Source organism: Annulohypoxylon truncatum, assembly GCF_022578515.1.
Source record: "Annulohypoxylon truncatum strain CBS 140777 unplaced genomic scaffold F4807scaffold_26, whole genome shotgun sequence".
NCBI lineage: Eukaryota > Fungi > Ascomycota > Sordariomycetes > Xylariales > Hypoxylaceae > Annulohypoxylon > Annulohypoxylon truncatum.
In genome coordinates this window covers 552,915-563,644 of record NW_025953812.1, presented here as the reverse complement: position 1 = coordinate 563,644, position 10,730 = coordinate 552,915, and the positions used below count along the sequence as shown (strand labels likewise).

General features: G+C 51.1%; 4 protein-coding genes across 4 annotated transcripts; 2 read left to right on the top strand and 2 right to left on the bottom strand.

The window, feature by feature from the left end:
- Window positions 1-305: 305 nt before the first annotated feature.
- Window positions 306-1,315, bottom strand: F4807DRAFT_434412 (uncharacterized protein). Its single transcript, XM_047998796.1, has 2 exons — window positions 971-1,315; window positions 306-828 (listed from the first exon to the last, which is right to left on the bottom strand). Exons 1-2 carry the CDS (start codon window positions 990-992, stop codon window positions 422-424), a joined length of 429 nt encoding a protein of 142 aa, XP_047852266.1. The 5' UTR covers window positions 993-1,315; the 3' UTR covers window positions 306-421.
- Window positions 1,316-2,539: 1,224 nt separating this feature from the next.
- F4807DRAFT_434409 (uncharacterized protein) lies at window positions 2,540-3,840 on the top strand. Its single transcript, XM_047998795.1, has 2 exons — window positions 2,540-3,456; window positions 3,548-3,840. The coding sequence occupies exon 1, from the start codon at window positions 2,751-2,753 to the stop codon at window positions 2,991-2,993; it is 243 nt and encodes an 80-aa protein (XP_047852265.1). The 5' UTR covers window positions 2,540-2,750; the 3' UTR covers window positions 2,994-3,456; window positions 3,548-3,840.
- A 39-nt stretch (window positions 3,841-3,879) lies between these two features.
- Window positions 3,880-7,539, top strand: F4807DRAFT_434408 (uncharacterized protein). Its single transcript, XM_047998794.1, has one exon. It carries the CDS (start codon window positions 4,268-4,270, stop codon window positions 7,238-7,240), a length of 2,973 nt encoding a protein of 990 aa, XP_047852264.1. The 5' UTR covers window positions 3,880-4,267; the 3' UTR covers window positions 7,241-7,539.
- Window positions 7,540-8,106: 567 nt separating this feature from the next.
- On the bottom strand, window positions 8,107-10,509 carry F4807DRAFT_175934 (M6 metalloprotease). The gene has a single exon (XM_047993519.1). It carries the CDS (start codon window positions 10,272-10,274, stop codon window positions 8,232-8,234), a length of 2,043 nt encoding a protein of 680 aa, XP_047852263.1. The 5' UTR covers window positions 10,275-10,509; the 3' UTR covers window positions 8,107-8,231.
- Window positions 10,510-10,730: the final 221 nt, after the last annotated feature.

Sequence of the window (10,730 nt, the reverse complement as noted above, 5' to 3'; positions counted from 1 at the left end):
AGCTCTTCCTTCATTGCTGATCTTACCGTCTAGAGGGATCGAAGTAGACATGATGAATGACGCTGGTTGCCGTGCTTATGTTCTTTGAAGGGATAAGTAATGAGCTTACGCGGATTGCCCATGTATCCTGTTCAGGTACTATTGTGCTATAACGAAGAAGCTTAAGTGCATGCTTACATACATATCGTATCATGTCTTAGAAAAAAATACCTACGTAGGCAAAATCTAGTTGAGTTATTCGAGTGATATGGCCATATTTAGTCTGGAGTCACAGTCCACGTTACAGTAGAAATTCAGAAGGAGATCGAGATGATAGTGTTCTCCGCCACTGACGTATGTAATATAAACGGCGGGTTAAAGCCGTCTGTGATATGTTGAGATTTGAACACTAGAATGACCTACGTATCCCTTGAATCGACATTTACGAAGTGGGATTACCACCGCTACTATTACCACCAATTGCGTTCGACTGGTCATGTCCAACAGCAAACTGCCTGAAGGTGTCCAAATCAACCATACTCAACGCGCTATCTTCGGTGGCGTCCAGGTCGACCCGCGGAACGCCCAACGCGGTGACCTTGCCGGTGCGGTATGCCTGGTAGGCCTCGAGCCACCGGGCCGTGCACAGACACCACTTGCAGCCGCCCTTGAGGCCGACAGACCTCAGGTCGTTGCCCCGGGAGGCCGAATAGTCGAGGAACTCGTCCGTGACCACCCCGGCCACGGCGTGGTTCCCCGGATCGATACCGCCTCCGGTACGACAGTAGCCGTCGCGGAAGAAGCCGGTCACGGGCTGGCGAGAGAATAGCCTAAGGGGTTGCTTGAAGACTAGATTACACCATATTTTGCAAGTTAGTATCATTCTTTGAGTGCGACTGTGTAATAAGCACTACTGTACCTAGCCTCGTAATTGTGGGGAGGCTAGATGCGCTGTACTGTTGTAATATGCGGGTGTTCTGGCTTCCCGTACCATTCAGAGGGCTAGATGCCATAGTTCTTTCTATTGAAGGGACGTGCGGCTCGTATGACACTTGCGCTATCCCGGATTGTGTAACTAAAGAAATACGATCGGGTTGTAAGGGATGCCGATTTAATGTGGTTATTTTACTTGGTGTTCTTTGTTGCCTTCACGAGAAGATTTTTCAAGATGGACCGAATTCACTTTAGGAGTTTTTGATAATTGGTGGCTTAAGAATAAAAATTGGAATAAAGAGGCCCTAATCCCGCATAACTACGGCTAATGCAAACTAAAAGGCGAAACACGATACCCAAAATTGTGACGTCACGAAAGTAAATATTACAGGAAAGAACTCGGAAATAATTGCTAAAGCAGTATTAGGGAGCTGCTAGTCCGACACAATCGTCATTCGATCGTCGTTGTTCTTTTAAGCTTCACCCTTCGCATTTCCTTACTTCTTCCAATTGCTAAATGTACAGATACATACACAGCCTGACAAAGCAGCCAAAGACACAAAGACAAGTCCACCTTGCTGGACATCTTCTCCAGCGATGGTTATTCGTCAATTACTTGCTTACCATAGCAAGGTATAATTTCCGACGTTTAGCGGAATCGATGGCCGATGGAGGATGATCGAGCCAATATTACTCACGCATATCCTTACTGAGCCACATTTTCATCTTTTTCCTCGTTTCGATGGTAAATAAGTACTTCGTAATAGCCTATTCACCACTATTCCCAGCTGTACGAGCATTGCTTAGCACGACCTATTCACTTGGCTACAGTAACTATCATAATATACACTATGTAGCACAGGTAAAGAAGAGAGAAAAAAAAAGAAGAAACAAAAGGAAGTAGGGGAAAAGCGGCGAGGCATTTTACACGCGTCGTTATACTGGTTGCATGTAGTGGCTTGATATTACCTACCATAGCGGCAAAATGTGTTTCGAAGAAATCATTCTATTTTAAGAATTATTTTAGTTTTAGAATGATTTTGATAATTCGATGTATCTTTCCCTATTAATTTATTTGGGAAGGTATATATACAGGCTTAAACGATTTTATAAGTTAAGAATTATTTTAAATCTTAGAACCATTATATACCTTTATAGCTAAAAGGTACGTATTTTGAGGTTATAAGGGCTTTAAAGGCAGCTTTCCTACATTATTTTTAACGTTCCTGGCGACCTTGCTAGGATTTTGTACACACCAGGCTATAGCAACACCACTTTTAACTTAGAAGATTTTTTCCCCCTCTCCATCACTTTTATCACTTCTTAAAATTTTAGAAAAAATTTCCAGGTTTTTTTTTTTTATTTTATTTACAATCACACGCACACCACCTACGCATCAACATTAATACCTACTATACCTAAAAAACTTAGGGTTTTTTTCCTCTTTACACACATACATACACATACATACATTAACGCTAATATCGATTGTGAAATACTTGCTATACTGATACTTTGAGCAGTAGTAGTAGGCTAGTAGACTGCTAGTAGGCGCGGAGATGCGTAGATGCGTAGACACGTAGATTAGTAGAACTATAGACCCGCAAATCTGTAGACTGTAGACTGTAGACTGTAGAATTGTAGATGTAGCTTGTCTCTTGCTATGCTACTTAGTAAGTAGCATGGCAGGGGACGAGTAGAGTACTAAAAGAAATAAAAAAACATTGCTGCCTACACCCCGAAAATGATTCTTAAGTCACAAAATGATTTTTAATTTTAAAATGATATAGATTTTATTCAACGTTAGTTATCGGTCCGGGGCATTCTAAACTTCAAGAATGATTGTTTGGTTATGCCTTTTGCCGCTATGGTACATATCACGACAACCAACTTCCCGTCCTTCCCAACCACTCTTTTGGCATACGTTTAGAAGACCTTTCACTAACAACTTGGAAGGAGACTATAAGGATTCGGCAATCAAACAGAATAAACAAAAAAAGAAGGTTCAGATTTATCCGAGGACTTGTTGGCTTCTAAAATACGTACAACGAGTCTTAGGATTCGAGACTCCCCTGGAGTAACCAGCAGTTCGACCTGCGTCAATTTTATGTATGATGCAAGTAAGCAAACATGGCATGTACAGCCACCGCGATCTTGGCCAGCCAAGCAGCCAGGCTACGGTACTGCGACTGTATAGAACAAGTTTTCCAAAGACTCAACCGGTGGGATATAGTCCGAGAAGATGTGTAGGTGTGTATGATGGCAAGAGAGCTAACCATTAGTGCCGTCTCTTTACGAGAAGAAAAACACAACACCACTTGTTCTAGAGGATTCTGGTGGCTTTTTATCTTTATTCCAAGATGGGACGAACATCTACAGAATATCCGGGATCGGCTGGCCAACCGAGATCTCGCTTCATCTGCTACGTAGCATCTCGAGGACTGTAAGGAGATTGTTCAACAGAATAAGATTCTCGGGACTGTCACGGGAACTACTGTACGGGTCGCATGGAAGACCGTGAACGCTATCGGCTGGGTTCTCTTTGTGAGTTCCACACTTTTAAAAGAATATCACCGCTGTTTGGCTATTGAAATTTCTAATGAACCCCGTATTATGTGTACTAATGTGTACATAGTATATCCTAATATCGTATTCCAAGGGAAATTAGGGGGTTCTAATTTTGGTCACTTTTACTGCGCTAACGCCGTTCTGGAAAGTCTGCATGGGCTTCTCTAATAGCCAATCATTCTCAACACCATTCCGACTTGGGCAGTTGGGTAACAGTACATTCGGCGTTACGACCAACTTACCAGCGGTTGGGACAATTGGTAGACGGCAAAGTCTGCAAGTTGGCATGCAACCCCTCGCATGATCTGCACCAATGCTAGTCGAGCATTAGAGCATCGGTCTTCGGTAGCGTTCGGTACCTCGTGTCCCTGTCGTATTGGATTCATGAGAACTAAGAACCTTGCGCCAGCCTCAACGTCAGCCTACTTCACCGTCCGTGTGGAGTCGATAGGTGATGGATCGAGCTTAACGGAATTTACGGGGCTGGCTATGCCCATGGAACGTTGAGATTGACTGGTATCGACGCCCCAGCTGAGATGTACCCCTTACGGTCCACCGCAGCGCGATGTCACTCTGCCCTAAGTCTGTACATAAAGAGACGCTCCCAGCCGAAATGCTTTTCTACTTCATCAGCTTCTAGGCAGCTTAACCGTATAAACAGTTGCTCAAGTCACTCGTTTCGCTTGTGCAGCATCAGCTCGCCCTGATTCTCGATCGCTTCTCGTCGTTCGCTAACATAAATTTCTAATTTAATAATTATTTCCTTGGATCGTACCGGTCGTCGAAAATGCGTGGATTATTCCTGAGCCTGGGGGCTCTCACTCTCGCTGGCGCTGCCAGTGCAGAGGAGAAGCGTAACTACCCCGTATCCGAAGGGTCTTACCCGACCTACCCCGAGTATCCGTCGTATCCTTCTCAGCCGGAGCAATCGACCTCAACCGCTCAGGCGAGCACTCCTCCGGCGTACCCTACGCAAGCCGAGAGCTCGTCTACCTTCGTCGCCAGCTCCAGCACTCTTCCCGTCTCTTCCGAGACCGCGAGTGTTCCGTCTTACCCTACTTACCCGGTTGGCGGCTCTAGCTCCGAGTCTACCAGCTCTACTTTGGCTGTGAGCTCCAGCACCGTCTCCATCCCGTCGTACCCGACGTACCCCGCGGGCGGCGAATCTAGCAGCACCATTATCATCAGCACTTCCACCAGTGCCGCTGTCAGCTCCAGCACCGCCAGTGTCCCGGGTTACCCGACCTACCCTGTCGGTGGTTCTAGCTCAGCTTCGACTTCCGCTGCTACCTCAAGCCACCCTCACCCTCACTCGTCGTACCCCGCGAGCTCTGAGTCCAGCAGCAGCATCTTCTCAACTTCAACCACTGCTGCCGTTAGCTCTAGCTCGACCGTTCCCGGTTACCCGTCTTACTCTGAGAGCTCCAGCAGCGTCGCCTCGTCTTCATCTGCATTGAGCTCCAGCTCGGCTACATTCTCTGTCCCGTCGTACCCCACGTACCCGGCCGGATCTTCTAGCTTCGGAACCAGCAGCACTCTCGCTGTTTCTTCGACTTCCTCGAAGCCGGTCGTCCCCAGCAGCTCCGCACCGAGCTACTCAGTTGGAACCCCTTCGGTTTCTTCTGCTACTTCGGTCTCGTCCGCTATTGAGAGCAGCTCGTTCTCCGTGCCAGGATACCCTACTGGCCCTGTCAGCTCCTTCTCATCTGCCTCTACTACGGCGTTCACGACCTCGACTATCTACACCACGTCTGAGATTACCGTCACCTCTTGCCACCCTACCGTGACAAACTGCCCTGGTACTCCCCACGTTACCACTGTGACGGTTCCTCTCACTACGACTGTATGCCCTGTGACCGAAACCGAGACGGCGTCGACGTCTGCTCCTACTAAGCCCTCTCACACCAAGTCTGTCCCTGGTGTGCCCAGCTACTCAGCTTCGATCCCTTCTGGTCCTAGTTCTGTGTCTGTTCCTACTGCCTCTACCTCCCTCCCCGTTGGTTCCAGCTCCACGCTTGCTACTGGCTCTACCAGTGTCCCTGGGTACCCCACTGGCCCTGCCTCCATCCCCTCAGTCAGCTCCAGCACCGTTATCTCTAGCTCTGCTACTCTGCCCGTGAGCTCCAGCACTGCTAGTGTTCCCGGTTACCCCACTGGTCCCGCTTCTATCCCTTCGATTAGCTCCAGCACTGTCATCTCTAGCTCTGCTACCGTTCCCGTCAGCTCTAGCACTGCCAGCGTGCCCGGATACCCTACCGGCCCTGCCTCTGTCCCGTCTGTCAGCTCTAGCACTGTCGTCTCCAGCTCTGCTACTCTCCCCGTGAGCTCCAGCAGCGTTAGCGTACCTGGATACCCTACTGGACCTGCCACTGTTTCTACTATCGTGTCCAGCCAATCGACTGAGGCTCCTACTCCCTCTACTAGCGTTCCCGGTTATCCCACTGGTCCCGTCCCTGAGGCCTCGAGCTCGACCACTGCCCAGCTCACCACCTCTACTATTTACACGACCACTGAGCGCACTGTTACCTCCTGCGCTCCTACGGTGACCAACTGCCCTGGTGTTCCTCATGTCACAACCGAGACTATTCCTCTTACTACCACTGTCTGCCCTGTGACTGAGACTGAGACTACTCCCGCTACTGTCCCAACTGGATACCCGGCGTCCAGCTCTAGCGTTGTTATCTCTAGCACTAGCGAGCAGCAGCCCACCACCAGCGCTCCTGGATACCCTGTCTCTTCTCCCAGCACTGCTGTTCCTTCGTCCAGCACTGGAACTGAGCTACCTTCCACGAGCGTCCCCGGTGTTCCCACTGGCCCTACTGGATACCCGGTCTCTAGCTCCACCACCATCACCAAGTACCTGACCTCCACCGCTACCAAGCCCGTGTACACGACCTCGACTATGTACTCCACGACTGTCCGCACCATTACCTCTTGCGGCCCTGAGGTTACTAACTGCCCCGGCACTCCTGGCAAGCCCCATGTGACCACCGATGTCATCACCGTTGGCACCACCGTCTGCCCCGTGACTGAGACCACTCCTGCCGTTTCGACTGGTGTTTCTTCCGCTACCACCGTTCAGACCTACCCTGCGTCCTCTCCTGTCGCTCCCACGACTACCCCGGCCGCTACCCCGTCTGTCCCGGTTAGCCAGTACACCACCTCGACTCTGTACTCGACGACCGTGCGCACTATCACTTCTTGCGCTCCTTCAGTCACCAACTGCCCTGGTGCCCCTGGTTACCCCCACGTGACCACTGAGACTATCTCCGTCGGTACCACGGTCTGCCCGGTTACCTCCACTGAGGTCCCTGGCGCGAGCTCCACTCTGCCTGCCGGCTCCCCCAGCTCTCCTGCCGCTCCCCCCTCTTACCCGACTTCCGTTGCGGTTCCTCCCGCTGCTTCCTACCCGGCCTCTTCTCCCGTCGCTTCGTACCCCGCTTCCTCTCCGGTTGCTTCGTACCCTGCGTCGTCCCCGGTTGCTCCCCCGGCCTCGTACCCAGTGTACCCCACTGGCGGCTACCCTACCGGCGGTTCTTACACCCTCTCGACCTCGGTCATCCCTCCTTACCCTACCGGCAGCTCTGGATCTACCCCCAGCGCTCCCGCTGGTACTGGCAGCCCTGTTCCCCCGGCTGTCACTTCTTCCACGCCTTCCACGACTTCCGGCTACCCTACCATCCCCACCGCTGCTGCCGGCCGTCTTGAGCGTGGCTTCGCTGGTGTGGCTGCTGCCGTCGTCGTTGCCGCCCTTCTATAAGGGTAATGACTAGGCGTTGGTGCTGACGAATCCCTTCTTGTTCATGTATAAGATGAATGAAAGGAAGGGAAAGGAAAGGGAGAGATTCATGGTGTTCGATTCGGAGGATAGGAAAGCTTGGGGTTCTCGCATATATATGGAGGGGCGGTTTGAGGATTTATTGGTCTGGTTAGACTGGTCTATATAAAAAAGGGTTACGAATTTTCTTAAGTAGCGATCTTTTAATTTTATTTGCTTATGACGTAGAGTATTTAGCTTCAGTTTCGAATAATATGAATTCGACTTTTCAAGACCCGCCAGTTGATACTGGTTTCGATGCATCAGTCAGTAATGTGTTGTGTTCTAAATGTTTGGGCCTCGCTTTTTCTTCGAGCCTACCGCCGACCTGTTCGTAGCTTAATTCGCCTACGTGTCACTCGATGAGCAAAATTAAAATGGCTTGAGGTTTACTATGATATACTGAAGGTAAAGAATGAGGTGACCTCCCCATCGCATCTGAAGCTTTGTTTTGACTTATGGAATTCGCGGGCGTAAACTCATAGGTACCTAGCTTCGTACCTACCTAGATATAGTTGTACTATGAATTATCAGTTTAATAAAAGTCGAGATATCTTTAAATTTCGACTTCATTGTTTCCTTCTATATTGCTTAAGATCATAGCAATTGAAATGCATGGATGTTTCTGCTCGCAGTCCTTTTTCTTCCTGAGATGCCATTTCTGTGGTAGGTTACCTACCTAGTTTTACGCTAGTGCCCCCCCTATTCCAGAGATTAACCAATAGGAGACCATGAAACAAGCTTATTCAAACTTCTATGGCCCTATTAGGCAAGCGCCATGCTTCGTTGTATTTTGTATAAACATGATGGTCGAGTGTGTTATGGTGGCGGCCTCGATACATTCGTGCCAATCTAATGATTGGTGAGAACCTATATTTCCTACATCTGCGAATAATTCATGAAGATCCTGGATTTTTTATACTATTTTATCAACTCATTTTTTAACCTGGCACTCCTGCGAAATAAAAACCGTCGGATCAGATTCAGACGTAGCAGTCAACCTGACAACCGCCGTGCTTACGGCATCAGCTCCCGCACCAACAGCCACATTCACCGTAGTCGCCGCGCCGAACTTCGCCGTAGCCAGCGCATTCACCACTCCGATACTCCATCCCTCGCTATCCACTTCAGCCCTAAGCCGATAGATGTCCGAGCTCAAGTACGCCGATAGATCTTGTGGATGTACCACTTCGTCATCCGCGATCGCAAAAGTGCCGGAATTTGTTAGTTGAAACGTGCAAGTCACCCCGTTAACACTAGCCCTCGCTAACGGTCCCTCCGCAACTGAGCCTTTTTCTAGCTGGACGCCGTAGGTACTAGCGCCGCTGCCGTCGAGAGACCGCACGCCCACTGTATAATGCAAGACGCCCGCATCGTCGCGGCGGATATCCACAATGTAGAAGTGTAGTCTGTTGCCCTCGTCGACGTACTCGTATTCGCTCCCGGAGTTCGTGCCCGCGTGAAACAGCGCATCGGCAAGTTGGCGATAATCGCCGATACTCAGCGGGGAAGGGGTTCCGTCCGGCCGGAAGAAATTAGTCACGTTGATATCTTGCGGGTTCGCGTCAATGGTCCACTGGAAGGGTGCGTCGTCCACGTCCTTGGTCTTACTAATCATCACCCCTGAGTCCGGTGTGAAGGAATCAGCACCCATGCGGTCAATCACTTCGACATCGTAGTTGTTGTACCCGCCGCCGTCGCACAGCGGGTCCGCGCTCGGGTCGCAAGTGGGCGAAAGATCCGTTCCCATGACGACGCGCAGGCCCATCAGCTCGTCTTCGCCTGGGTTCACGCAGCGCGCGGTGATCTCGGCGACGACGGGTCCGGAGCTGGGGAGCGCAGTGCGGGATATCATAAGGACGCTCGAGTTGGCAACGAGGCCGATGCGCAGCTTGTCGCCCATGGTGTGCAGCGAGCCCAGCGAACCGCCCTGCGTTGCGGGGATCTGCCACCGCGTGTGCGGGCCCCCCGGTCCGTTGAAGCTGCCTCGCGATAGCATGGACCACGGTCCCGTGTACGCGCGGCGCGGCGGGTCGCCGTACGGGTTGTTGTAGTTGTCGCCGATGCCGAGGAGATGGGTCAGCTCGTGGGCGTAAGTCGACATTCCCGAGCTTTCCGCCTGCGTCGATGAGCCGCCCCCGGCATTCGGCCAGATGGCGCTTGCGGCTGCCCAGGAAGTCCAATTTATATACCGCGTCTCGGCGTAATTCGGCAGCGTATCGTCGTCCGGGGGTCCGAACGAGTCGGGGACGTCTTGCGGAGTTTGGAACTTGATCTCTCCGAATTCTTGCCACGTGGAGGACTCGTCCTGGCCCGCGGAAAGGATGAAGACTAGCTCGAACGAATCGGCAGTCTCGTTTCCTACGTCGGCGCGCCAGGCTCCCAGGGCGTCTGTTCGTAGGTCGATTGAGCATGGACCTGCCGTAGGACAAGCTCCCTCGTTGAATCCTCCTCGCTCGTCGTCTATGCCGTATTGATACGAGCGGCTGGGGAGCTGGTACGCGCCGAAGGCTGTCAGATCCACGCCAAAACGACCTCCCGAATCTTCCATCCAGTACTCGTGCAGAGTACGATTATGATTGAGGTCCTGGGGCTTGTTCAGGAAATCGCGATAGAAAGCTGGCACCTCCGAGCGGTCCAGCCCGGAAACAATCGGCTGCGGGTTGCCGAATACGGTCGAGTTCGCCGCCTGCGTGATAACGAAGGGCATGTCCGGGTAGTCGACGGCGACGAGCGCAATGTTGAAGTTCCGGTTGGAACCCTTGAGGTTCGGGTCATTCCAGGACGTGCCCGGAGGTTTCTTGTAGTCTGCCCAGGTCATGTTATCGGGATTTACCCAATTCTGCGGATCGAGAACTTTGAACGGTTCACTCCGTGGCGCAATTGGACCGGCATAGGCGTGTCTCACTAGCACTGAGCCGGCCAAGACGGCCGTTAGGACCACTTGGCGGGTTTTGCCTGTATCCATGAAATGCATCGTCCAAATTGTGCAGGGCCAAAATTTATCCCTTCGCCCTCGACCTCAAAGGGCGTGAAGGAAAAGAACGAGAAGGTTAGACACCCGCTACGGGGTCGAGGGGATTTTATGTGACCCTGAACACGACAGTGGTTGTGTTGCCGATCGTAAAAAGTCTTGGCTCGCTCGTCGAAAAGACATGTCGTCCTGGTTTTTGGGCGGCATTGTAGCCTTTCTACATTCCCGTATTCAGTTTTTCTAGGTAAATATGACGGAATCAGCTATGGCGCTTATCATTGCTCTTGCTACCTACTGGATTGGGTAGGTAAACATGGGCTATTATACTTGGCGAAGATAAAGCGTGCGACGATGCGCTGGGCGCGGAGAACCCGGGTAGACAAGACGTGGCATTCATCACCTGAGAAAATACCATCGTGAGAGCTGTAGCGAGCAAAAGCTTGACTTGCAAGCTGACAT